Source organism: Nothoprocta perdicaria, unplaced genomic scaffold (genome assembly GCF_003342845.1).
Source record: "Nothoprocta perdicaria isolate Ctin4 unplaced genomic scaffold, notPer1 scaffold_10, whole genome shotgun sequence".
NCBI classification, from domain to species: Eukaryota; Metazoa; Chordata; class Aves; order Tinamiformes; family Tinamidae; genus Nothoprocta; species Nothoprocta perdicaria.
Window position 1 is genome coordinate 2,415,196 of NW_020454094.1, and position 27,865 is coordinate 2,443,060.

At 43.9% G+C, this 27,865-nt stretch overlaps 1 protein-coding gene across 1 annotated transcript in view; it reads left to right on the forward strand.

Moving 5' to 3' along the window:
- Window positions 1-27,865, forward strand: part of LOXHD1 (lipoxygenase homology domains 1) — a 123,718-nt gene that overhangs the window by 9,449 nt on the left and 86,404 nt on the right. Inside the window, exons 2-9 of the mRNA XM_026039848.1 lie at window positions 631-745; window positions 7,246-7,326; window positions 8,122-8,306; window positions 19,289-19,387; window positions 20,503-20,651; window positions 22,882-23,005; window positions 24,485-24,735; window positions 25,618-25,753. Of these exons, the coding sequence (XP_025895633.1) occupies window positions 8,186-8,306; window positions 19,289-19,387; window positions 20,503-20,651; window positions 22,882-23,005; window positions 24,485-24,735; window positions 25,618-25,753 (880 nt within the window). The 5' untranslated portion in view covers window positions 631-745; window positions 7,246-7,326; window positions 8,122-8,185. The remainder of the gene's footprint in view (window positions 1-630; window positions 746-7,245; window positions 7,327-8,121; window positions 8,307-19,288; window positions 19,388-20,502; window positions 20,652-22,881; window positions 23,006-24,484; window positions 24,736-25,617; window positions 25,754-27,865) is intronic.

Genomic DNA, 27,865 nt, shown 5'->3' on the forward strand with positions numbered 1-27,865 from the left:
TAAATATTCTGTGAATCTGTGATGTGCAGCAATAAAGTCACCACTCAATCTACTGCTTGGGAAGATAAATAGACTGAGCTTCAGGACTCTAGTTTAAGCATTTTCCTGCCTTATTCTTGTCATGATTTACCATTCGTTCTTTGGTGAAGAATGCAAAGCAAGTGAAAGGCAAACTTTCTGGCTGTAGTGATTTCTAAGCTTTTTACAAATATATTACCGGAGCAAAGAGGGACGAGTGCGTTGTGTCGACATGTGCACAGATGAATAATAGCTGAGCAGCTTTAATGCTTCACCTAAATTCATCTGTTAGATGTAATACCTGTACATGCATTATGGTAGGGGAGATGAGTGTTCATAGAGAAGCGTTGCTTTATTTTCAGTAAAGGCTGTCCTAACTTCTTCTGTTGTGTATATTTTGTGATTTTTAGCTCTACTTGGTGATTTTTTTCTAGCTGTTCTGATCTCTAATGGTGGTTGCTTCTGCCTAGGAAATGGGCTTTTTGTCCCATGATGGGACCAGCTCTCACTGTGTGGTCTGTGTTTTGGCTCAGGTTGGGTAGCAATCTGGATCTATGAACTGTCGGATGAACTGTCTCCTCTTTTCCTGATCTTTCCTTTCTCCCCCAACAGTTTACGAGGTGGTGACGGTGACAGGCGATGTCCGGGGAGCAGGAACTGATGCCAATGTCTTCGTTACTCTCTTTGGGGAGTTTGGGATTACTCCCAAGACTCATCTCACCAGCAAGTGAGTATCTGCAATGACATCTCTGTTCTTGAGGCCTGTTTTTCAGTRACTTTTTATTGGATTTTGAGCAAACATTACTATTGTGGTGATAGATGCAAAGGAAATACAATACAGGTATTTCAAAATGGTTGGGGAAATCAGGATTTCTGCTCTTGCATATTTCTTATGTGACACCTCGCATCCTGCATTCCCTTCCATAGGCAGAAACATATGTTCAGATTCAGCTTGTATAAGGCTCGCACTTATGGGGAATGGGGCTTGACTTGCTTTTCTTAGAGCTTAAAATGTGAGCTCTTGATTTAGGACCTGAGGAGGTTCATTGCTGTTGGAGTGGGTGTGATGGGCCACATTCAGCTACATAAAATCCCACCAAAGTCTAAAATGTTAAGTCAATTAGAGAGGTGTTAATCCTTCCAAGGAGTAATTCAATGGGTCTAAAGTAATGTCAAAGGATCTCCACCTATATGATTTAGACTGTTGTCATCCTACCTGTTGCACAAGAACAGGCCCTGTTCCACACTTCCCTTCGGTGATAGTAATGGCATCCTCTGGATGTGCCTTCTCAGCTCTCACCACTCCGTTCCACTCAATGAAAGCAGCATTTTATGATTTTATGGTTTAATGACCTAAAATGAACCTTCTGACTGTCTCAATAGCTTCCTTCCTCCCCACAAAGGTGGGCATCAGAGTGAGAAGGTTCTTGTTGGGTTAAGCAGGTTCTCCTGGGAAAATGATAGGTCTGTTAATGAAGTGCCAAACTGTGCAAGCAAAAACCTTCACTTGGGCACCCAAATTAGCAAATGTGGACCTGTTCTTTGAAAAACTGCTCTTGAACGTAAYTGGGGGGCAGTATTGGCCAAAGTGTGCAGGATGGCAGTCTGCAGAAGTCAGGCAGTGGTGGAGCAGGAGAGCCGGTGGAGATCACAGAACCACAGATGGAGAAGATCATCAGCTCTGGGAGCTCTTGTTGTTCCTTATGCAGACGATTGTACTAGAGGAGGGCGGAGATTCCTTCTCTGTGGAGTCTAGGAGCAGCTCCGTATCTCTGGGTTTTGGGGGCTTTCAGCTTTCTTGARAACGTGCTTTGAAAAATATCAACCCCCTGCTAATGTCACATGGTAACGTCCCCTTTTCTCCATTTCTACAGCACCGACAAGAGGTACCTGCAACTATTTTAAATTTTATCCTCAAAAGAGCTTCTCTTCCCAGTGAAGCAACTCAAACATGAGAGTCTGTAAAGAAAATGATATGGGAATGGTAAAGAAAATACATGAAATTTCAGCCCTGTTTGCCATATTTGAAATTCTGAGCTAGCAAAACGAGTTTTGTTAACCCAGCATCCTTAGAAACACCAGTAAAAACTCCCTGATTATGTATCATATCTAATCACAGCGCCTTATTCTGTTAATTTTATATAGTCATCCCAAAGGATTTTTGAAATGCTGAGTGCTATTTCCCTTGATTTTTACAGAGAAGGAAAGTGAGGGCAGGAAGTAAAGGATGATGTGGTCCCGTAGCAGGTCAAAGACAACATCTCTGCTGGGGAAAGAGCTGCTGACCCAGAGCTGCTGTTCACCTGCCCGGCAGCACTTGGCAAAGCCATCGAGGACCTGTCTGCTCCCAGGGAGTTTTCTGGTGGTCAGCATTTCTCTACAGAGGCACTTAGTTGGGAGAGAGCTCTTCTACACGTGGCTATGGAAATAATCCAAATATCTCCTTAGAAAACAGCACGTGTCCTTTGGAGAGGAAGTCAGGAGATCCCAAAAGCACAATTACGATTTCTTAGCCAGCTGCGACCTTGCATGAGCTGCCAGTTATCTAAGTCAGCTTTGCTGGTGCTTCAGTGAAAGCCTGCTCCTTCCCCCTTTATTTTATTTATTTATTTTATTTAGTATCCAGTGGGAGGCTGTTGAGACCTAGGTTATCCTTTTGGGCTTGGTCCTCTTTGCTGCAGAGAGCAGATGGCTAAGGTGCTCGCAAGCAAAGATGAGCAGTGCAGAAAGCCAACCTCCTGCTACTCAGGGCTCTAAAAGATTGGTCCCGTGGGAGGCGAGTCTAGGGATTGCTAGAATTGCAACCACAATTTTCCACTGGGGAGATTTTTCGAACATCAGCCAAATTTCTGCCTCTTGGAGCAAAGTCTGACATGTTGCAGAGCTTCAGCAAGCAGCAGCAGGGAAAAGCTGGTCCGAGTGTGGGWATTTCTGCAGTCTCAGTCTTCTCACTACAAAGCAGTGAAACAGGCAGTTTGCCCCCTAAATTTGCTATGCAGGTTTGTGAATATGGCAAAAGGATGGAATCTCATGCATCTTCCAACTTCATGTTTACATGAGTTCGCTAATGACATGACTGCAAGTGCATGACATTTTATAGGTGTTCCTGCTTCCCAGGGTCCGGTGAAAAGACAAAATCCCAGGCCTAGCCTAAAGAYGGTCCTACCACTTCAGCTTCTTGCTAGAATAGGTCTTTTCCATGTCTTTTGTGCCTGTGTGCTGGTGGTGAAATACATGACATTTCAGCTCCGTTTGTCATGTGCCGTGGCAGGGGATGACATGGCAAGCGGATGAAATACCATGTGTTTGGTTTATAATTTATTTACTTATTTTTGACATTTGCCATCAATAACGTAGCTGTGGAAAACCGGCACCTTTGCGGCACTCCGGCGCGAGCTCTGCAGCACCCAAATCCGGTGCCAAAAGAGGTGTCCCTTTGGGGCAGACTTAGCCGAGTAGCTCAGCCAGATCATAAAAGTGCTCCTAAAAAATCAGCTTTTTCTTCCCTCAACTCTGTTGTGGCTCTGCTGAGGGCGGTGGCTGCTGCTCTGTTGCCCAGCATCTTCAGCAGCTGCTTGGGACCCTTCCCTCAGGCTCCAGCTGCTTCCCCCAGCCCAACACACACTCCACAACATKGATCCTCCCTAGCATTTTCATTTATTTATTTATTTTCCTCCTTGCTTGTGAATCCCTGCTCTGGGGGCTGAGGTAGCATAGGATAGATGGTAAAACTTGTCTGGGAGCTGCTCAGGGTTTAATAGTAAAATTATTTATCTGCTGTTAGTATAAATACCCACCTTTCAATGTCAGGCTCACACCATCCTGCTTGTGACAAGCATGATAAATATTCATGCTTTTTTCCTTTTTTCTTTTTTTTTTTTTAAAAAAAAAAGTGGGGGAAGAAGATTTAGCAGCAATTGCAGTAAGAGGGGAAAATAATTGGCGAGTGACAGCTAGCTGCTGATGCTGCCATTGAATTTGAGAAGCGTGCAACATTTCCTTTTATTTCATGTCTGGATGCTCCTAATTGGCAGCTCTTTCCACCTGGTTTTGAGCTGTTAGACGGAGCTTTTCTTGTACCTGACGCCGGCTTGTAGAGGAGGATGCAGAGATGTGCGCAGCGGTCGTTAGCGCAAGTTAATCCCTGCAGCTCTGCTGCAGCAGAGCCCGGCCAGTTTGCAGAAAACCTGATTTTGTTGTTTAACAGCTCCAGAATAAACAACTAAATACAGGGCCACACATTCGTTTAAGCTCRGTGGTTAAAGGGGAAAGCTAGAAAGTGTTGGAAAGCTGGGATAGAAAAGGCTATCCAGGCTATTAATTAAAATGACACAGTTCTATATGAACTCCAAAGGCAATGAAAGTCTTCCCAAATCACTGCTGGAGATTGAAGCTCTTCAGAAAAAGGTTGCAGTATTCTTAATGGCACAGTGTGTTTAATATTTTTAAAGCAGCATTTTCCAATATATTGGAAAATATACATATTTCCAATATATTTCCCCACAGGAATGCGGTGAYGATTTTCAGCAAAGGAAAACTTTGTCCCAAATTTGGCCAAGTAAACGTAACTTGAAACGCTGAGCAACCTTGGTAAAGTTATAGGTGGCACTATCCACTCTACCTATCATTTCTCCAGAAAGTAACAGCAACAGAGGTGCTGGCAAAAGAAAGATATGCAGTGTAAGGTCGCCATCATGAAGTGCGATTATATTTTCTTTATTTTCTAATATATTCTTATATTCTTAATATTTTTCTATTTTTTTTTCTTTTTTTTTTAAAGCCATATAACCAAAATACAGCATGCAAAGTGCAATGTATTTGCAGGCCAAATTTGCTTGGCCTTGGCCCCTCCGAGAAGGTGGTRGGTGATGCTGCTGGTAGAGCTCTACACTAAGAGCAGACAGGGCTCGGCCGTATGATCAGCTTAACAGCAAGAAACCAAAAGTCCATCCACCATCTAAGTTAATTCATGCTGCATTTCTGCTATAGGGTGGGGTTGCGATTTTTATGCCTCTGCTGTGAYCAGTACCCAAGTTTTCTCTCCGAGCTAAGTGCTCAGAGCTGGAAAGGGCTTTGTTATCTGGCTGAGATTGCAGACTCTTTCCTCCAAATACTCAAAATTTCGCTTTTAAGCAAGACTTTTATTCTGTCTCTTTAATCTCTCCCACACAGGAAAAAAAGAAATAGTGATTTACTGGTGCAACTGTTCACTTGATATCATTTCCCACCGCGGTGCCGGCYGGGACGTCTCTCCTTGCTGTGTGCTGGAGTGCTCGAGATGCTGGCTCTGCTCGGCCCTGGCTGCAGAGATCCGGGCAGAGACCCCTGAATATTGCACAGAAATGCACCCCAAGACACACGGCGCTTTKTGGCAATGTGACTTATCCTGCCCACATCCACACGCTGGGGAGTTGTTCAACCAGGGAGATCTCAGAGAGATTTCAGGTCCTAGATATAACCAAAAAATCTCATATTTTGTCTTTTACAAAGTCTGCTGACTCTCAGTTATTGTGGGTGTTTCTTCCTTAGCTCTATTTTTTTTTAGGCTTTGTCTCRGTGTTTTGCCCAACTGCTGTTAAAATCAGTTATGTGCAATAAAACAAAAACGCTGATCAAAACATAGTTYGGAAATTGCCCTGGCCAGATATCCCAGCCACACAGCAGGACTGCAGGAGAAACTGCCAAGCTTTAGGCTAAGGTTTGCTTATGGTTCGTTGTATCAGAGCCCGGGTCTAAACCCAGCCAGGCTCAAACTTTGGAAATTTAGTGCTGTATGTTCCAAGGCAGGTTTTTCTCTGTTCTTTTTCTGTCGCTGGAGCTGTGCAATCCAGTGCGCTATGTAGCAAGGTCCTTAAATTAATCAGTCTATAAATTTCTTACCGCAGCCTTAGCCAGGACCGTGCTCTGACCAGCTGTGATTTCTCTTTCTCTCTTTATTTATTTTTTATTTTTTGGATAAACTTCAGTATTTCTATTCACCATGGGGATAGTTTCTACTTCTCCCTGTTCCTATTTACTAGGCATTACCAGAGCAATAAGGTTTTGCTCTTTTATTCTTTTCCTCCTTAAAATATGCTTTTTTTTCCTTCTCGATGCTAAATATCCAGTTTGAGGGAAGGCAGACATAGACGATGGTTATATTCTTCTCACTTTCCAACAGTGATGGTTCYCAGAGTGACAGCCCCATTTCCCAATCCTTTCCCAAGCTCTTTCTAAATGCACAGGAGGGTTGAGGTTGGAAGGGACTGCTAAAGATCATCTGGTCCATCCCCCTTGCTTAAGCAGGGTCATGTAGAGCACATTGCAAGGGAGCTGCAGACACATCGGGGCAGTGATCATGGCCATCTGTTCGGTRCTACCTGAGCACCAGATTTCCCCTCCGGCCTCTCCGAGCCCCATTCCCATGCCCTGAGCAGCTGCAGAAACCGAGCTCTGCACCCCAGCTCGGTGTGTGAATGCCATGAACCAGCAYGGCTTGGCAAGCTTTTGGCTAATTAGTCCTGCTTAATGCTGCTGTCGTTTCTTGTCCGCTTGAATACGCCTTCTGCTTTTTGCTGTATTAATTACCTGCAACAACACTCTTTATTTTGCTTTACCAAAAAGATTAAACCAGCCCCTGTCCCGAAGGCATTTCGCTTTGAATCRGAGAGGAAAACACAGAGGGGAGCTTCAAAGGCAGTTTTGGTTGCTGGTTGGAAGCAAGTTGAAAGAGCGGAGCCTGTGCTGCCTGCTTTTATCTCTGGCTGAGCTCGGGGTGCATCCGCGGTGCCGCGAGCCTCTCGGCCCCAGCCCTGGGGCTGCTCCGCTCTGCAAGGAGAGGAGACCTCACTCCGATTTCCCCTTGCTAAGGGGAAAGCCTAATGTGCTTCTGAAGCTCTTACCTCGCCTGCTGACTTAGCTGAGGATCGAAACAGTCGTTGCTCTGCTCTTGGAGGAGATGTGGAATGTGATCCAAGGTTTGCATCTACTTGGGCCAGCATTGCATCTCCCCCCAGGTCCGAGCTCAGCCTCTGCCAAGGCTCTTTGAGTGGGAGAAGGGAAGAGGTCTGTTGCTTAATTAAACGTCGCTACTTAAAGCCACCAGAGGCCCGTCATGAGGAAGAGGATGTTGGAAAGTAGGGTTGCCCAGTGCTAGAAATGGCAGCTCTTTGTCCTTCAGTGCTCACGCAGCATCTGCTGGCGAGGTGGCCCTTTTCTCAACCCACTCTCGGTGCACGTGTATTGCAGGAGCAGCACGGCCTTCGAGAGGAGCAAAACGGACGTGTTCCGAGTGAAAACCAACAACGTCGGGCAAATAAAGAAAATAAGGTACCTGCATAGCATTGTCCACAGTGCTCCACGCGGCGCTAATCGGATGGCGGGCGGTGGAGGTGTGGGTGAGCTCCTGCTTTGCTCGTTATTTGCGAGTACGCTCCTGTCAAGGTGAAGTTAAGGGGTGGTAAAAGCTTGTTTACTGTCTAAGGTTTGAACCGAAGCGTGAAATCACCTACGGTATTGCTTATAACCACCCATCCTCCCCGGCAGGAATTGTATTTCTGTCATACGCAATCACGCRGAAAAGCAGTTAGGAATGTTTTTATGCCCTGTGGAGGGAAATGGGGTTGGCCATTGCGTTTTGCTGGATTAGAGTAATATAAATGGTAATCGTTATGCTTAATCACCTCCTGATTGACCTGTATAGAATAAAAATTGGTAAGTGATACAGAGAAAGTTGGGAAAATGGCGAGAGGTGGATGAAATGGAATAAGAAGGGAAGGGAACACGAGGGATATGGAGTGGGAGGGGATGGTTGCAGACGTGTGAGACGTAATATAAGGTGAATGAATGCAGATGTTGGATGAGCATGCGTGGGTGTGTGTATTTGCATTCATCCTTTGCAGGCAATGGCACAAATACACGCATAGCATCTGCCCACAAATGCATGCAGAAGGATGTTCTTGCACAAATACCCTGTGGAGGTGCCTGGATCCTGTGAAATGCTTTGGATAGCTATGCTAGCYAGTTGGGCTATACTTCTAAATAAAATAACGCACTAACTTAATGTGTTAGTTGCCAATATTAATCAAATCGCAGGCCCCTGCACATGGTTTGTTCCTCCCCTAGGATCGAGCATGACAACACCGGGCTGAACGCGGGCTGGTTCCTCGACCGCGTGATAGTGACAGACATGAACAGACCTCACCTGCGCTTCTACTTCCCCTGCAACAACTGGCTGAGCAAGGAGGATGGAGATGGGCTGTACGTCAGGGACCTCATCGGCAGCCTGAACCCCATGGACGTGCCCAAAAGTAAGGTTTCCCCCAAAAGCTTGACTTTTTCTTATCTGAAGGCAACCCTGCACTGTCTGATGACCTCAACCACAACAAAATTAGTCATTTAGTGTAATTTAAATTTAAATATTCACTGTGGTCAGTGGAGAGATATAGGAAGATACCTCGAGAGAGCAAGTTCTGACATTAGACCTGACATCTTCTCATCACCATGTGAAGATGCTTCTCATGTTTGCTGAGCACAGAATGAACCAAGATGACTACTTTAAATTAGAATAAATGATATTAGATGCACTGCCAGATGTTGCCTGTATCATGTTGTGCACTCTTAGAAAAGACAGCATGGTTACAATCMATGTATGATGTGAAATATTCTAGGCTCTGGTAGTGATCCCGAGGAAATTTCCATAAACAAAGCCAACCTGCTCTCTATAACTCTTCACCAGTTCAGTGAATGTGTATGATAGCCCTRTTGACCCGCTGCTGATTTTTCAGAGTGGCTTTAAGCTAACGATGTTGAAACGAAGCCAGGACAGCTTGCAAACCAGATACGTACCCCCAAAGTGATATCAGCGTGAGGGCCACGTGGCAGTGTATGGTACACGTAACACGAGTGGGAAGATGATTGAGACGTGAAAGCTGAGCCAGCAAACCAACCTCTGGTGGTAGGTTGGCAGTTTAGCTCCAGCTGTAGATGAGGAAACCGAGGTGTATTTTCCTCATGACCTCACCAATGCACCTCTCCTTTCTGGAAGTTGAATCATAGTCATGGAAAGAAACGTGTTCCTATTGTTAGCCACAAGCATGAGGAAAAAGAAGATTGGCAGAMAAAAAAGAGGCTTTTGATAGTATTGTATTTTTTCTGAGAAATAGTAAACTTTTTATCTGAGTGCTGTCCACATGAACACATCAGGTCTTTATATTTTTGGAAACACATCTTAATGCCAACTGCAGTACAATGCTTTGAGCATTGATAGATGCTCTAGAAAGGCAARGAATTGTTGTTTTATTAGGATTCTGTTTAAAGTTAGCACTGAAACTCTATGCCTTTATGCTTTTTGTCAATGGATTGTTAAGATTCCCTCCCYACTAGTAAGATGCAACCTCCCAAGGCAGTTTTTATATGTTGAAGATGCAAGTATTAAAGCAGACTGCATGAGCTAGCATGCACTAATAATATCCATTGACAAGAAATGTTTGTGGAAGCGTTTTACAGGCCCGGAATTCTCCTGAGTGGTTGCCGTAGGGGAATGAGATAATGTCTGGAGATGCTCTGCCAAAACTCCACCCCATGAATGCTGGAACTGGGTGCTTTACTGCTCTCTTACCCATTCAGCTTGCAAATTAGAAGAGTTAAAGATCCTTGAGGGTTGGGAGGGCTCAGGAAGAGGTGGTGAATGAGTCAAAACTGCATGCAATTAATAGGAGGTCTCTCGAGAAGGAAGCCAACTACTCAGTCTCAATAGAACTTTAAGCAACACAACAACGTTTTTGAATTTGTTTTTGTTTCTTCCTGGAGAGCTGATTCAAATGAACGCAAGTGGTTTCCTCYGTCCTGTTCAACACCTGTCTCCTGACGAGGAAAAAAATGTGTGGGCTAAGGCTTCAGCTGGTAAAAATCAGCGATGAAATTGCTGGAGCAATTGTGTATTTTGTCAGCTGTGATCCCAGTCCCAAGCATTTGCTCTTCCMCAGAAAGCGGCTGGATATTTTATACCAACTGCTGACAATGTGCTTGGTGTTGTATGTTGAGGACGCACACAGATAAGATTGTCCCCTGCCTTAAGAGTTTGAAAGAAGAGATACAACCAGATATTAGTCAGAAATGTGTGTTCACACGACCCAGATTGGGCTGAAAATCCTGCTTTGAAACACCATGGATTGCAGCCCTTCCAGGGCAACATGGGGAGCTGGGCTAAGGCCAGAGACACGGGCGAAGGGTTGGATGCCTTCCAAGCGTAAGAGGAGAGGGTTCGCTCAGCACTCTCAGGTTGCCGTTCCCCTTGAACCGTAATTAATGCAAGATAAACATTGCCTGGCTGCTGAGGTGAACTGTCAACCACAGATGSAGATTTGTCTGAACTCACTTTGGCTCCCCCTGAATCCGCAGAGGTCTGAAAGGAGATGATGAGATGATTTCCTTTGTACATGCAAGATGTTTGCCCTGAATTTGCCTCTTGCTTTCAGATGGATTAAGCAGAGGTGTTCACTCTGAGAGTGCTCCTATTTTCCAGGCTACTAGACAAGTGCATAATGATGTGGTTTGGTGAACTTATGGGCTGGTAGCTATGTGTCTTGCTCCCTCCTAAGGCTGTGTCCTGATTAGCAGGGTTCAATGCCGCTCTCATCTCCTTTTTGGTTGTCTTTCTTGAGTTATTGTTTCCCTTTTTTCTTTAGTTCTTCTTTGTGCACCATTCAGACATCGATGTTACAGACTTTAGCTCGTGCTTTGCTTTCAAGCTTCATTTCCCTTCGCAGCCTGGTGAATTTTTTGGAAGTATCCAAAAAACTTCTTTTCCTATGTTCCTTCACCTACAGCGTCTTCAGCTTTTGATCTTTTCCCGGAGAGCTCTATCATCTTTGACCTGAGCATTTATCTTCCTACCTTGAACTGCAGATCACTGCTGGGACAAGCATGTTTTCTGTGATAGGTGAAGGGGGTAGATTGGAGAAAAATTTGATTTAAATTTGTTAAGTTTTTTTGCTTGTTGAAGCTCTGTCAAGGCTTTTTACTTGAAAGGCTTCATTGGCATTTGGACCAAAACCTGCCCAAGTCATGGGGAGCCTCGGCTTCTTTCTTGGTGAAGAGTATAGTGAGCCATTGGATCCCTATATAGCTGTGAGCTTTGAAGAGGTTAATTTAAGGAAGAAAATAGAAGGGTTATAAAAATTGCAGAAAGAAATATGTTCTGCAGCAAGATCTCGCATACAATTGAAAAACTGCGCTGAGAGGAGAAAAAAAAGGAAAGAAAGAAAAAGATGTGGAGTGCTTTTCATGAGCCYGACAGACTTAATGGGGATGGCAGGAAGACTTAATGATTGCAGACAGCTGAGCGACTGCATTTACTTATTTGAATAATACAGCTCCTGTCTTTTTGCTGTTGAATGCTCTGCATTTCTCAAGGAGAGCGGGTTACATTTTAAGAGCTCCTGCTTGAATGTTCCTCTGTCCCCGGAGTTCGCATGCGTGGCATYGTATGCCCATGGCCCTGTGACAGCGATAGTGCCACGGACTTATTTACCCAGCAGCTGCTATTGGCAGCCAGGATTAACTTACATTACGGGTATTAATTACAAGGAAAGGCTGTTGTGTGGCCTCACGCTGCTTGCCTTGGGCTTCTGAAAGCTCCAGTTTGCCTGAGCGTGGCTGAGCTGCTATGCTGGGCACCTGCTCGAGGCTGAATTTGGGGTTCAGTTGTGCTGAAGGGTCTCAGGATGTAGTGCTGGAATTTTAATTTTGAGGATTTATACATATATGTCCTATTAATAATGATGGTGCTTATAGTGGATGTGTTATTCAGCACAGATGTGTAGAGCAATGGAGACACAATGGTCCTTCAGAACGAAAGCACCCATCTCAGTACATTACACTTTATTATTATTATTATTATTATTATTATTATTATTATTATTAAAGTGTCAGGCATTGGTCACAGATTATTTCTATTTTTTTTTGTAGTCACATGACAAAAATGGATCCCAAGTCCAGGTTAGGTGTAGCTGTGCTGTATCCAGGGTGAAGCGTGCATGGTCTTTTAGTGGGCAATCAGATTTTCTGATTCACTGTGACAAGAAGCACCTTTGAATGGGAAGATTGTTGGTCATATTAATTCTGCACTGATTTAGATATGATATAATATGCCTTTTGGAGAGGTTGTATCCCACACTGTTATGCCTATGGAGATATTTCTAGAAGGTCACGCCAAGCTACCATGATCTGAATATTTGTAAAAGCAGATTAGTGATGAAATGTGCTGGTGTGCTTATGCATGGAGAGGATATTCCAGTCTTTAGAAAATAAGAGCAGTATTTATTACAATTACAAAAGAGAGAGGTTAAGTTGATCRAGTTGCAGGTTAGTCCCAATCCTTTTTTTTTTTTTCTTTTTTTCTTATGCATCTCCTTGAATAATTGGCCAATTGGTCTCATGTAGGACCTCGTGTAGAAGAAGGGTAATGAGATCGCCCAAGGAGACAGGGACGGTCCATGTTCATGGTGGTGAGAGAACACTACAGGCAAAGAGAACCAGAAAACAGTTTCCTTAAAAAGTTATTATGAAGGCAGTTTGTCCATACAAAGGCGCAGATTATACTGGCTTCTCTGCCAGGTATGCTATAGTGTTGTGTGTGTGGGTGTTTTTTTTTTTTTTTTTTTTTTTAAGGTCTGCTAGGATCTAAAACTCATATATTTGAGCTGGGAATTTGGGTTGTTTCATTTCTTTCTTTTGGGAAAGAAGCGTGTAGTAAGACTTCACAGTTCATTGTCCAAGGTTTTAATGCTGGCTGGGCTGAGCTCAGCTGAAAACTTATGAGCGACTTGTCTCGGGCTTGAGAAAACACTTGGGGCACCAGGTATTGATGCACATGCTTGACTTTGAATTAGTAGCTCAGTCCATCCTGTCCCAATGGGAGATGCAGATGCCTCAGGGCTGGACTGGATCCGAGCTGAAGCTGCAGCCAATATTTCTCAATAATATGCTGGTGTTGAAGCTTTGATTAAAAAAAGAAATCATTTTGGATGTGAGATATGATGACATCTGATGGGCTTTGTAGCATCATTTTACAAAGCATCAGAGCTGGAGGGTCTTGTGTGTTTAGTGTGTGATTTCTCCTGCCACCCCTGAGTCATGATTCAAAATGTGCTGTCATATTCTGGAAACTTCAGTCAATAACAACAATAACAAAAAAGGTGGTGGTCCTGAGGATTTGGAGAGKCAGGAAAAAGGAGATCTGGAATGGAGGAACAAAATACTCATGGCTGTTAGCTGCTCATCAAAACTCTATTTAAGTTGAGAGTGGGAAGAGTGTAACTAGCACGGCAAATGCCGCTTAAATATATTTACAGGATAAAGTTTTTATTTTTTTAAATATGGCAAATGCCTGTATTAARGATTTGCTTTGCTGCACACTGATAATAAACAGGGTTTTTATGTGGAGAAGTATCTCTCCTGCCCAATTAATATTGCTGCAAGGAAACTTTCATGCTATCAGACACACCATGCACCAACAATATCTTCTTTTTTATTTCCCCTCTAAGTTTATCAGTTGATCTGATAAGGATTTTATTCTCCATATAGACAAGGATGTATGTACCCTTTTGACCACCACAACAACCACTGTTTGCCTACAACTTGGCTATGGAGGGTTTTGTACTGTACTTTTTGCCTGATATTTTRGTTCTGAAACCGAGTAAGAGCAAGGAGGAACTGAAAAACTAGAAATGAAGAGAAACACTCATGATTTGTAAACGAAAACGAAGACAAGACGCACAGAACTCAGAAATGGGATGTAAATAGGGACCTGTAATTCACATAAATAAGGACTTCTTGTTCCAAGAGAAAAAAAATACCAAAATGGATGAGCCATCTCTGCATGCAGCTGGTATGTAGATCTATGAATATAACAGATAATGAATAGCCCTGAAGACTGGCATAAAGTTGACCAATTATATCCAGATATCATAACTATTTTGCAGTCAGTTTTGAAATAAAGTATCTTTATTTCAAAGTATTATATWTAAAAAGTGAGGCTGAAGTGCAGTGCTCGTATAATTTTGAACGCCACTGTAAAATTATTTTACTCTTCATTCTGAGCAAAAATATTTTTCCTCAAGAGTTTCTTTTCAGTCATTTCCCCAATTTCAAACATACCAGGCTCAGGGAAGCAGCAGGAGGAGGGAAATGGATATTTCCTTTGTGAAACGTCTGATTTTTTTTTTTTTTTTTTTTTCCCATGGACTCTCATCCTGGGGCTGAACTAATGAAAAACAATGAGAAATCTTGGAGAATTAAGTTAAGAGGGATTTGCAGGGCGCCGTGGCGAGGTGGGCTGCCCTGTGCTGAGCTCCATGCCTCTGCAGCTGAACTGCTATTGTCTCCTGAGCAAGGTCGTCTAAAGCTCACTCCAATGTGTCATCATCACTTTGAAGTCACAGTAGGAACCGCCGTTTAGCATCTCCTCCAAGCAAAGCCTCCTGCATGGGGTAGATTGCCTCTCACCGGCTCTGCGGAGGGATGATCYGGGCTGAATCCTAATATATTTAACCGTCTCGAGGCGTGCTTTGGTTTCACATGAAAGTTGCTCGGAACAGGGCTGAATCTTGCGGTCTGTGGGCTGGATGGGGAGATTAAGCAGCTGAGCTGATGGCAGGGAGATTGTGAGACAATGGTTGGGGGTAACGTAATACTCGGGAGAGCAAACCTAACCCTTTCCTATGTGTTATGTTTCCTTGGTAGTAGCAATAATGTCTTTTAAGAAGAGGTTTGTGGGGAGAGCCATTGCCTGGGGTCACGGTACCTCGCAGGCAGCGTGCACCAGCACTGTGCAAACCTGCCTGGTGTTTAACACCACGCTCATGGACCAGATCAACGTGGAGTTCTTCCTTAATCATCATCCCCTGCGCTCCGAGGGTGCTTGTAATCTGAATTTCCCACCTGAACTCTCCGTTTAAAAAGCTGCTCTTCACCTCTGGAAGTGCGGCTTGTTAGGAAAGATAGCTGTCAATTACTCTTGGCAGAGCTTAATTACTCCTGAGTGYGAGACCTCCTGACCGATCCGCATGCGCTCACTCCATGCAGCAAGGAGCCGTGTTTCAGAGGCAATGCTGGCTCCTGTTGAGCTCTGCAGGACTCCTCGGTTTGCTTTGATATAGGGGGAGCTTCAGGTTCCCCTTGTGTCTTCYTCTGTCTTGTTCTCTCCAGCTGCAGAAGAGAGAGGTGCAGTGATTAGGGCTGGGTGAGTTTTATCCTCTTTGCAGTGTTTGTAGACGCTCCAGAGAGAGCATGGTGTTGTGTGAAAATGAGCTGAAGTATTTCCACCATCAGGCCAGGAGAAGCTCGTGTAGGTGTTAGACTGGCGGGGATGGGCTCCCTTCTATAGRACGGAAGAGAATTAAATTGCAGTTYAGTCTGAATCCAGCAGGCTGGATTGGAGACTCCARGTCTCAGCCATTTGTCCTAACCATGGCCTGTCCAAGCTGGTAGTGGTTGCACTAACCAAGAAGTCCAGCTGTTGCTGAGAAAAATGTTGCTTGAGGGAGTACCAAGGAACTCTTATTTTGATGAAGCAATGCCYTCCATTGAGGAGAAGGCATTTCAGCAGAGGATTTCTGGTGGGATGGAATTACTGACTTGACAGCGAGGGGTTGAGGCACAAGGAAGTCAAACCACCCTTCCAGGACGGATGGGAAGAAGATGGGAGGCTGGATGAGAAGAAACGAAGCAAGGTGTTAGGCTAGTGCTGCACCCTGCGTCCTCAGGATGGAGATGTCGGGGGTGAATGTCTGMAAGACAGGGCTGCAGCCCCACAGTGCGGTGCCACCCACGTGTCCCTGCAGCATCTCTGCTGCTCTCCTCCAGGAGAACAAACTCTTTGGTTAACATTAATCTTCCCTTTCAGCTGCTGAAAGCTGTGGCTGCGTTGATTAGTGACAGACAAGCCTGTGACACTGCTGCTACCTTAATGCAGCCGGGTCATATCAGTTAGTGCCACCCTGCTGCTTCCCAGGGATGGCATCTTGGCACCGACTGCTGGGGCCTTCCTGGAACACCCAGGCGGGAGGAGAGAGGAGAGGCAGGAAAAAGCAGGCACAGCTCTTGTMCTGAATATCTGGGAGGTGCCAGGCTTGCGGCATCTTGCAGTTCTTTGCTGCTGCTAATTTGGGTTCGAGGAGAGCTCCCTTCCCCACGCCCGTGCCGTGGTGAGCCTACACAGCTAGATGGAGGCACAGCTTTTAGCAGCTCTTTGTTAGCAAAAGCCTGTTCCCGGTGCAGGGAGAAGCATCTGGAGACAAATTTCCAGGCGAAACCTTGATCTCAGTTTTTACGGATAAACTTGGAGCCATGCACTGAGATTAAAATAAATAAATAAAGCAGATATTTTTGAAAAAAAGATGATGTTACTGTTTTAAATAATGCATGATTAAGAGCTTGCAGAATAAGGAACAACATTCATCCAGCCCTGCTTAAAATGAAGAGTATTCGACTGCAGTCAGATCCCTGCCTGGCTGCAATGAGTTTTTTTCTTGAGTGTTTCTAGCAGCTGAATCCTCACTGCTTTTTCAAGGTGGATCATCTCTTTCTGTTAAAAATGCACCATTTAATTCTGGAAAATTCACTGATATGTGATATGCACGAGGATCCTTGGGCTACTCCTTCTGCCATGGTCAAGTCCTGGCTCACTCAGAACTGTGCGAGGCAGGTATGGGGACTGTTGTGTGTGGATATAATTGCAGAGTCCAAAGCATATGGAAAAGAGGGAATCCTCTTAGTGTAAATATTTCCCTTTGTACTGCAAACGCTCCTGCAGTAGCTTTGCAGTGCATCTGCAAGGAGAAAAGAGGCATCCAAGCTTAGTGCCTTGCACTCAAGCCCCACTCATGTTTTAGGAGACAGGGTAAAGCCCTTACAYAAGCACAGTATACTTGTTTTCCCAAGCAGGTTATCAATTTATGGCACTATATACCTTAGATTTGAATTACAGGGCTGTTGGCAAAGCCTTTCAAGTTTTGGATGTGAATTATTCCAGCGTTTCTCTGTTCTGTGCACATCCTCCTTGATGCTCTGCATGTGTTCAGGTATCCTCCTAGTCTATATTTTAGAGTCATAAAGTCTGATCCCACAGTGGAAATCTAGCTTCCCCCACTGATACTTTTCGTTTTGTGGATCTTTTTATCCCAACAGGCTCTTCTGGCCCCTGAAAAGAAGAGCAGAAAATTAATCAGTGACATCAGGATAAATATTGCAGAGGAGGTGCACGGAGCAAAGTGTTTTGAAAAATGTGGTCTGTGATTGAAGATTCCAGTGTACAAAGGGTCATTTTTACTTAGGACAGTTTAGTAGCCAAATGGGAGTCGTAAATTGTGCTATCTCTATCCTTGGCTGATGCAAATAAGATCTTGTGAGGCTGCCACATCTCTAGAAGGCTGTTAGAGCTCCACACGCTGAGATGAGGAGAAATGTTAAGACTTTTTTTAAGACACACTGTGGTTGACTCGTGCTGGAYGAGGTGCTTTGCTCTGTGAGTAGTAACCCAGGGGTCTGTGATGGTCCACAGCTCCTGGAAAAACTCATTGCCAGGGCCGACCGGGAAGCCCAGAGATGCTTCTGCACTAACTGTGAGTGGATGCACCTGGCAAAGGAATTTCCAACCTGAGCCACAACTGAGCACAATCCATTGAAAATGGAAGACTGAGGCAGCCAGGAATTCTTGGGAATTTTCCCAAGAATGTGCCTAGCAAAACCAGACCTGGTATATGCTGGTAGGAGAAGACTGTGCCATCAGATGTTAGCTTTTTCGAAAATATATATATATATAAAATTGCATATATATTGTATATATATTTGCTTTTTATCTTTATTTATATTCATGTTTAATTTTCCATCCCTTTAAGAGACTCAGGAAGCTGCAGAGCTTTGTGGGGATGATGGCTCAAAGCAGTTCATTTGAGAGTGAGCATTGCTGGCTGAAGATTGGTTGTGAAGAACATGATTTGCCACAGGCTGTGTTTCTATAGTACTTGAATAAACTTTGCAGTTTGCTGGCATTCCTAGTTGAACAGTTGGACATTTCTGCTTCCCTGGAAGGTAAAATCTCTCTTATCATTATTGTAACAAGATGATGATCTAGCCAAGACTCGGGTTGAATTTTAATGTCCTCTGTCATCTACCCAGGCTAAAGAACAGGTCCAGGGAGTAACTGCTTTCCTGAATTGAATTGCCCTAAGGCAGTAAGTGAATTTTTGAAGCTTTAGCATTTTTAGCTTTGTGTTTTGAACTCTCCGATGAAAATGARCCAATAAAGTTAGCTGAGACGGTCCATAGTGCCAGTGGTGTGATCAGTAAACAAGRGTAAAAATTCTGATTAGCCCTGAATTTAGTCTCTACAATCAGATGAACATTGTAATGAAATCGTCTTAACCTGTGGTAGATGCTTTAAATTTTACTTTTGCAGGAGAAATAAGTGAGTTATGGCCTGTGCCCTTGTCCTTTCTGCACATGCTGTGTGCCCAGGAGACAGGAGGGAAGAGGTGATGCAGGGTATAGCAGATCCTTCACAGAGTGAAGTCATACATGGAGTCACGTATTGATCATTAGCAGGTTTTGCATTCCTCTTTGTCTGTTTTGGTGTGTGTTTAGCTGTCTGTCTCCAGCATTGAGACCAGCTCTCTGCTTGTAATGTCATAGCTCATGTCCTTCATTGCAGCTTTTTCATGAAGTGTGAAGTACTTGATTTGCTTTTATTTTTTAATAAATAGAGTAACAGGGTAGGCCCCTCCAAATTTTTTGGTTTTGCAGTGTGCCTGATCTTTCCTCAAAGTATTTGTTGTCACCACCCAGGCCTAATGTTAGCTAAGATGCAAAAATACCTCRTTGACAACATTCAGCCTGGAGAGGCCTGATCCTGGGCAGATATTTGACTGTGGGACTCATGTTTTGAGGAAAAAACAAGGTCATCGTGTAGGTCTGAGTTCATTTCATGGCTATGTATCAAGACTAAAATGTGCACCTTTCACTCGTTTATTTGAACTTTCAGCATCAAGGCCAGGAGTTAAGTGATCCCTTGCTCTGGGCAGGGAGTACCCAAAGTGTTAAATTTCTGTCGATGGATTTTAGTGATTTTGTGGAGAAGGGAAAGATGATTAAGGGTCAGCATACACAATCAAGGAGATATGGTTCAGACATACTTCTAAGACAGTAAAGCACAAATTCAGTTGTACTGTTACGTTATCAGACCACCCTTTGTTTTGCTAATGCATTGGGCTTTCTGCTTCTCTCTTTGCAGTAAATAAATACGTGGTCCGAGTTTTCACTGGCGATGTTAGCGGCAGCGGAACAGATGCAGATGTCTTCATTAACATCTTCGGTGAGAAAGGAGACACAGGTATTCAAATGCAAATCATTTCCTAAAATACTTCTTCCTGCTCCGCAGGCCTGCGATCTGAACARCACACAGCAGCAATCTGGCAAATGCAGAATAATTTGGCAATAGGTGCCAGTCCACTAAGGGATGTGATGCAAATGTGTTATTTATAGTGCATGAAGTGAGAGGTGGGTGTCAGACCCTCTCTGCGAAGCAGGAGGAGAGTTTTTCTTTCATGAAATCTAGATTTTTTTTTAATTGAATCTAAATTTTTTAAATGATTTTTTTTAACTGATTAGTTGTAAAAAATGCACCCAGACCAAAATCTGTGGGTTMTGCCATAGAAAGAAGCAGGTGGCAAGTCCTGGAGATCTAACTAGCAAATACTAATACTCTTCTATCATGTCAAATTTGAGGAGTAATGATATTATGTCTGCCAAGTGTMCTTGAGCAGATTATAAAACCTGGTGGATAGGTTTCATCCTTGATTAAGTCTTTGGGTTTTYACAAGGGGATTCATCTTATCTCACTTGAGACATCTGAAGGTGGATGTCTACCTCCACACTGGTTGTCCGGGCACCCTGTCATGTCAATACAGAGAGGCGACATCTCTAGAAAATGATTCATCCTCTTCAGAGGGATGTGGGATGAATTACTCTCTACCACCTTTCTCTGCACCAGTTCTGCAGGGTTCCTAGAGAGGATTTGAGCCCACTCATGCTGTGACCAGCACTGTGACTGTGTTGGTTGCATCAGGGGTCAGTGCTTTAAACCCGCAGTCTGTGGCCAAACCCTGTTTAAACAGTATGGAAATTTTTGAAGGCATTAAAAATAAAAAGAGTATGTGATGGTAGGAATAAATATAAGAGCCATCTGGATATATATTTTTGACAACTCTGAGGGCTGTAAGTAATTATGATGATAAGACTGGTCTTTTGTGTGCTTAAGAAAAGATGTCTTTTTATTAGAATATAAAGTCCTGTGTGTTCACCTTGAAGCCTGGTTGGAGAAAGCCAGGGCCTGGAGGGTATTTGATCTAGTCACAGCAGTGCCATTCCCAGGTATTTTTTTATCTACAACCATTCACATCCCAATTACTTTTTCTTTCCTTCCTTTCTATTTTGATTATTTTTCAGGTGTGAGAAAACTAGACAATGACAAAGACAACTTCGAGAAAGGAGCAGAGGACAAGTTCACGCTCGACGCTCCCAATCTGGGAAGATTAAGAAAAATTAACATAGGTCACAATAACAAAGGTGGCTCTGCCGGCTGGTTCCTTGCAAAGGTTAGTTATTCTTTAGGAAGTGTTAAACATAAGGATGCTCGTTCTCCCTTAYGTAAATTGCCCATCATCTCAAGGGAAGTTATGACTGTGAGAAGATCCCATTGATAGGGCTTGAATTCATCTTTAATCTTGTTTCTCCTGTTGCAGAGCTCCTTTATCAGATGAGGGGGCTCTCTTAAAGCTGGGGCCTCCAAGCCTTGGTGACTTTATCAGCTTAACTCATTAACCACACAGCAAAGATACCAGACTCTAAGAGATACCTATTGAGTTTGTTCAGAAATTTGCAAAGTTTTACAGCTTGACCAAATATAAGTGATTTATCACTGGCACAGCRAAAGACATATCCCTGCCACAAAGACACTTGTCTTCCTCCTCCTTTCGTATTTTAATCTCCTACTTTAAGGCATGAAGACATTGCAGCTTTTAGTGAAATGGYTGAAAAATACTGTAAAAGGAGGAAGCACTGAGCCTTTCTTCTAATCTCAGTTTCTTTCCTGTGCTGGTGTTGTTTAGCACAGTTGGCTCTAATCCATTCAAGATCTGACCCCAAGTTTGTAAAACCTCAATAACAGGATGGTTTGATGTTTTACAAATGCAAATATTAGCACACGCTTTTCTGCTATCCCCATACACTGCACCAAAAGTTATTATGTTGACTGTCCATGAAAAATGCAGAAGATGAAAAACAGAGCTGTTGGGCTTTCAGTAATAAGCAGGGGGAAAAGAACAGAGAAACCTTGTTCTCRCAGAACAAATGAAATCTGAATGACATGCTTTTGATTCTGGTTAGGTCACTTTGGTCCCAAAGCCTGAAGTAGTGACCAGTGGCAGCCAAAATATTAAGCCACATGATCCACTGAGATGTTTGTAATTGAGTAAAAGGCAGCTCTTGCCCTGCTAGTGCAGCTGGAATTTGGGAGGAACAGGCCAATTCCTGCAGGTCAGGCCTGCAGGAACTTTCCATATAGGCTCATCATAGGTTCTTCTCATGTTTCTTATCTTCACGCTTAGAGCTTTGATTTGAAAATTTAAGGTTTTTCTACGCATAATTATATGAATAAAGACACTAACACGAAGAGGATCAGCTGGTAAAGGGGAATCTGAGTGTTGATGTGGCTCCTAAAGCTCATGTAGTTGAGTCTTTAGTGCTAAGCACAGCACTGCCCTCTCATGCTGACAGTCCTGACCCTGCTAGACACTGTGATCTGCAGAGGTGCAGTGAGTCTGTAGTGCTGCAGGCAATAGCGGGAATAGTGGTGGCTGGAAACCTCAGGTTTTCAAAGAATTATTTCACAAATATTTCATGAAGGAAATGTTTCAGATGTTAGGTGTTAGCTCTGAAGGTAGAGAAGTGCAGCAATGACTCATGATTCAAATGCAACAAAATTCACTGGTAGTGAATTTCGTTCTCTGGGCCATTGAAAGGCAAGCAGAGGTTCTGAATTTTTCTTTTCTGGCCGAAAATCTCTGGGATTCTGCATTGCTTGTCTGAAATACTGCAGTAATTCTGTAGGAAGCTGCAGGACCATGGACGTGTGATGGCAACAAGAGGAAATACAAGAAGATCCACGTGGGTGACTCTGGCCTACTCTGGTGTTACATGGGGAGACACTCTCTGTTGTTGTGGAACAGCACTCCAGAGTAGGACCAAGAGCCTGGTCCTTCCCAATTAGAAATTGTCCCTACCACTAGTTTTCATGGCTATCTTTGCATATGGTTCCATATTGTAATAACAATGGAGTGGAATTAGCTGATATTATTAGCTCGTACAAGCTGAGCCAGGGATCTTGATTTGTCCTAAAACTCATTGTTGCTGTTTCATAACATCGGCCTAAAACTGAGCGGGATTGAAGACAGGCTGTTCCCAAAGCAGAACGAAGAGCTGCAGTTCAGCTGAACAGAAAGGAGTAGCCAGAAAAGCGACTTAAAAGAGAACGAAGACAGGCCAGCCAGATGGTCTTGGCAGCAGAGACATGTCGTCTCATACACTGAGATGTGCAGGTTGAGTTCACTAGAGAAAAAAAGAAAAATAAAAACACCCCATTTTTTACTGGCCAATTTTCTGAAATTCTATCAGCTCTAATTAGAGAGGGGAGAGAGATGTGCTTGAATATTGAATATCAGCTGACATGGACAATGCACATAAGCTTTTAGTTTTCTGTCACCCCCTCCTGCAACATCTTTGTTCACGCTGCAGATATTTTTCAAAGAGCTCTTTCTTTTCTCTTAGGTGATTATTGAAGATATCGGCAACAAATGCGAGTATCAGTTCCCAGTTGGACGCTGGTTTGCTTTGGATGAGGATGACGGGAAAATCCAGAGGGATATTCTTGTAGGGGGCACTGAAGCCACAGGTAAAATTGTGGGCTGAGTCCTTGGTGGTTGATGCAAAGATACAAAGGCTGATTTGATATTTCTAGCCGTGTCTTCTTTAGGAGGTTAAACCTTCTGGCCTCAGGGAGTCAGAGTCACCAAGGTGCCACAGAATAATCCATATTAAGCTTCAGGTTATGGGCTGGGGAATGATGGATCCTTTTACAAAGCAAGAGAGGCAGTGCCAAGCCTGGAAACTGGCTTTTTGATTACACAACCTGATTAGAACAGAGAGGCAGACAAATGTTATGTCTCTCTTAAAGGAAACCTGGATGTAAAACAGCAAAACGAATTACCGCTAGGCTGAAGATGATTTGGGTAGTGTTTTACCTGTATTTATTCATTAAGAGAAAGGTAAACACTGTGACTGTGCACTTACCAGGTGCTCTTTACTTCGCTTCAAGGTCTATAACATCTGCAGTCCTCGTGTGCTTTCTTGAATGTGCCCTGGAAAGTGGCCTGGATGCAGAAACCTGATTGCGTGATGCATGTTGTGGAAATTAAAGAGAGGGGAAAGAAACCTGCTAACCAAGAGAGTGCAGGTTCCTTACTGAAAACTTCCCCTGCTGTTTTGCATTTTTCAATGTGCATTTTTTTCTGCTCTCATAATTTTTTGTTGAAGCTATTTCATTTGCACAGTAAAATGTGCCTGAATGCTTTATTTATTTATTTATTTATTTTATGTAAACTTTAGAGAAAGACAAGATTTCTTGTAATCTAGTGAGTTCTGACCTTGCTACTTTTCCCAAGGTCCCTACTGAGAGTTATGGATGCTTTAAGCCAAGGCAGGACTTAGTGTGGGCTCTCACTGCTTAGACATGCTTCCTAAAACACACTTATAGACAGAGATAAGAGAAAAAAAAAAGAGTTTTTTTTCAAATACATATAAATTCTATTTCAGAAAGTGTTTCTTTTCCTTTCGGGGCTAAAAAAAAGACATTATCTCTCCCCCATCTTGCTTTGCTGAGATCTTTCAAGTCACACAGTGGCAGTGCAGGTTCTGCTGCAGCGTTCGAGGCTGCCAACCACCCCTTCCTAGAGCATGATGGTGTCACACATCTTGCCCCAGCTATCCTTGGAGCATCCTTTGGCGCTTCTGGTGCTTTGAACCTCAGAAAATCAAGCAACTCAGCTGCCAATTCAAGTTTTCGCATGTTTTCACCAAGTTATCACCAGAGTAAGGATGCCAAAACAACCCAGCTGCAATCTCAAGCTTTCTTGCAGTGGGCCCTGCTATAGCAAGTTTATGACCATGAAGCCGTTCCCCTTGGACAYGAGAAATTAGCTGTGTGTTTCTCAGATGTGTGTGTGGAATGAAARCAAATAAAATATTGTGCTGTGTCCAGGCTGATAACTAAAAAGCCTTGTGGGAATTCAGTACAATACAATGTAAATCCAATCTAGAATTGTAATTTTTCAGACTTTTTTGTTCCTTCTAACCAAATTCATGTTTCCTTCAGGTATTGTGTACAATGTTGCTGTAGTGACAGGAGATATCAGAGGGGCTGGCACAAACTCCAAGATCCATGTGATCCTCCACGGCTCCAAAGGCTTGAAGAACAGTGGGAAGATTTTCTTGGAAGGAGGTGAATTTGAGCGTGCTAGGACAGACCTCTTCAACGTGGAGATAGCATCTCTTCTGAGCCCGCTCAGCAGGGTCACCATTGGCCATGATAACTGCGGGGTCAGTTCTGGCTGGTACTGTGAAAAGGTGAGACTTGGTCACTGGTCAGTTGTTTCCTCTTCCCAACTTGACCCCATCGACCAAATAAGTTTWAAAATTCTGCCTTTGTTTGGATGACAATATTCCCCCATTTAGCAAGTCAATGTTATACATAATGCAGGGTAGCAGTGATTGCCTCGAAGGCACATTTGAATATGTAAATCAATCACTTACTAATTGAGTTGATTGCCCTTTGCAGCCACAAAGATAGATAGTGTCTCCTGCTCAGCACCAAAAKCACCTTCAGATGTTTGCCCAGAGGGCCAAACATAAACATGGTCKGTGATTGTGCAGAGCATTTCAGACTTCTCATCCATGCTCAGATGTTCCTGAAGGTTTTAGATGCTGCCAGGTAAAAGATGCTGCCCTGGGAGGCAGCGGAGCAGCATGAGGTGGTTTTTAGTGCCAGCAAGGCCAAGAGGAGGGAGGAGAGTGCGGCTGCTGCCTACTCATGCCTGCTACTGCACTCTGAATCTGGAAGGGCAGGCGGTTTTCCTGGAAAGCACAGATGGCTTAGAATGCATGTGGAGGCATAATGTGAACTCCTGCGACCACGCTGCCTGTTCTTGTTGCCTTCCCCCGATGGTGTTTCATCACTTCTTGGTAGACCTGCTTTGACGTGCTCTGGAGGAATGGGAATAACAAGACCTGAATATGCTTCTGAATATGAGTATGGGTCCTGGATATGCTCCTGATGGGGAACTGTGCAGCAACTTGGGTTTGTTCATGTAGAATTGATCAGGGACCAGGCTCTGAGAGCAGGACCAATATCCCTTGTTCTGTCATTGCTTCAGTTGTTTAAGCTTTCAGGATCAGGGGCTTGAGCAGTGACAGAATATTCCAATTCACCTCTCCAGTTTCTTTCTCTAGGTGGTGGTTTACTGCCCATTCACTGGTATCGAGCAAACCTTCCCTTGTGGGAAATGGTTGGATGAAGATGAAGGAGATGGCCTCATAGAGCGGGAGCTCTATGAAATGGTCTCCCTGCGCCAGAAAAGACTAAAAAGTACGTACTAAAAAGTATGCAGTAGTCTCCTGTGGACCTTGCTCCATGGCCATGCCCTGCATGCCACCCACACAACGCAATATGGGTAGACCTCTGGTCAACTAGAGGCTGAAACTAATCAGGTCCCCATTGAGCTTTATCTTTGTACATCCTGGTTTGGAAAGATAAAGAGAAAAGTGAAACTTTTAAAGCATTTTGGAGAACTGAACCCATTTCCTTAGTGGGAAGGAAATGGGGTCTAGCAGCCTTCTAAGATTTGCTAGGCTTATGCCTGCTAGTTCCTCACCTCTGCAGACAAGCGAGGGAGTTTCTTCTCACCATAGTATTTAAACCTGCGTGATCCTAAGGCAGGAAACTGCCTTAAATAAGACAGATCTAATTGAAAAGAGGAAGGAAAAAACAAGSTCTTCTCACTAACTTCATTTATTTACTCTTTACTCTGGACCTTAGAGGAAAAACAATGCATTAGCCCTGTCCAGCTGCCAAACGTGCCTCTGTAGGTGAGCGAGCACTGCATTTGAAGCTTTTTCTCGGGGGAAAAATGCCTGCATTTGCTTGGAGAAGCCGCTCGGGGCTGTGTAGGGCAGTGCACCAGCACAGCGCACTCGCACGAGCCTTGCTGGCTGTGTTTGCAGCAAGCAGTGGGTTGCGGCCGTCTCGCCCGTGATGGTGTGCATGTGTGTAAGCAGAGTTCTTTAATTAGGGTAATACATGCAGTTTAATCGGGGTGCTTTGGGTGGGCTCCTGCTTAAGCAGCAGCTCATTCAAATAGGCTTTATCTAAATGTTAGTCGCTGTTACGASCCCATTAGGTCTCTGCCTCGGTCCATTTAACGAAGGCATCTGCAACCTTTAACCCTCTATTATCAGCTCTGATGGTTATTGACAGGCTAATTCCCCTACTGCCGCAGTGCAGGAGATAGACAGGGAGCATTAGCCTTGAGAAATCTGTGACCTTTAGCTGCCAGATCAGAGAAGCGTAAGACTTGGAGTTAGAAAAGACCCATTTTGTCATCTCGCCTATCGCTCCGTGCATRCAGGACCATCCTTTTCTGCAAGTCGATCAAAGCTGGATTCAACCTCACTTTGGGTATCCATGGTGAAACATCTCCCTGCACAATGCGTGCAAACGGGTCCCCAGCGAGCTGCAACTCAACCAGGAGCTTGTTCTTATTCTCATCCTTTTTTTTCTCCCCTGCCTTCCTCCTTATCTTGCATGTTATCCTAGGAACTGTGGTGTCAAATCTGGCTCTCCTTGGTGTTGGTGCCCTGGAGGAGAGTTGCTTTGGATCAAAGAATTTCCTGACTACTTGATGTGAAGGCGGGTTTTGAGGGAGATACAGGAGAATTTGTCCTCCCAAACTTGCAAGGATGAGGACGATTGGAAGAGGTCTCTGTGTCCAGTTTGGCTCTGCTTTTTTTTCTGGCCTCTGTATCATGTGCCATGAGCAAACTTGCCTTAGCTCCACTTCTGCTCTGATAGAGCTCATTGCTGTTTTTCAGAAGACAGCATTCATGAATGATTTGAAGACTATTTAAATAGGAGAACTCTTTTTCTCAAGAAGAGTTTCCTCTCCCCTCTCATTTTTTTGGGTAACTCAGTCCCCTCCCTTCTATAATTACATGCCGAGGAGATCAGTAAAAAGCTAATTTATATGCATAGCATCGTATTTTTATATTCCATTCTGGTCTCTGAAGGTCAAGCTGTGCTCATGTGGGCCCAGGCATACCAAAAGGGCTAGCGATTCTTTCATTAGAATTTGTTAATAATTCAGCCCGTGTCTGAGTTGGGAAGGAAACCTGTTCCCCCTCCTGTAGGTGCTGCAAGGCCTGCAGAAGAGAAACCCTGCAGATTATTATCAATAAAGTGAGACTGCAGATGAAGGCCTCTGTAGAGGAAAGAACATCAGCTTTACATGTGCAACCATTCCCTGACATGTAAACTGATGTGAATTTGCAGCACGTGGACTCTTCTTATAGTTAAAATGTTGGGTAAAGACTAATGAAATGCAGATTCAGCTTTTAGCTTTGCCACACACGTGGGGCATTTGGCTTGGGGTAACAAAAGCGCTGATTGAAATTAGATGGGATTTAGGCATTTACATCATATAAG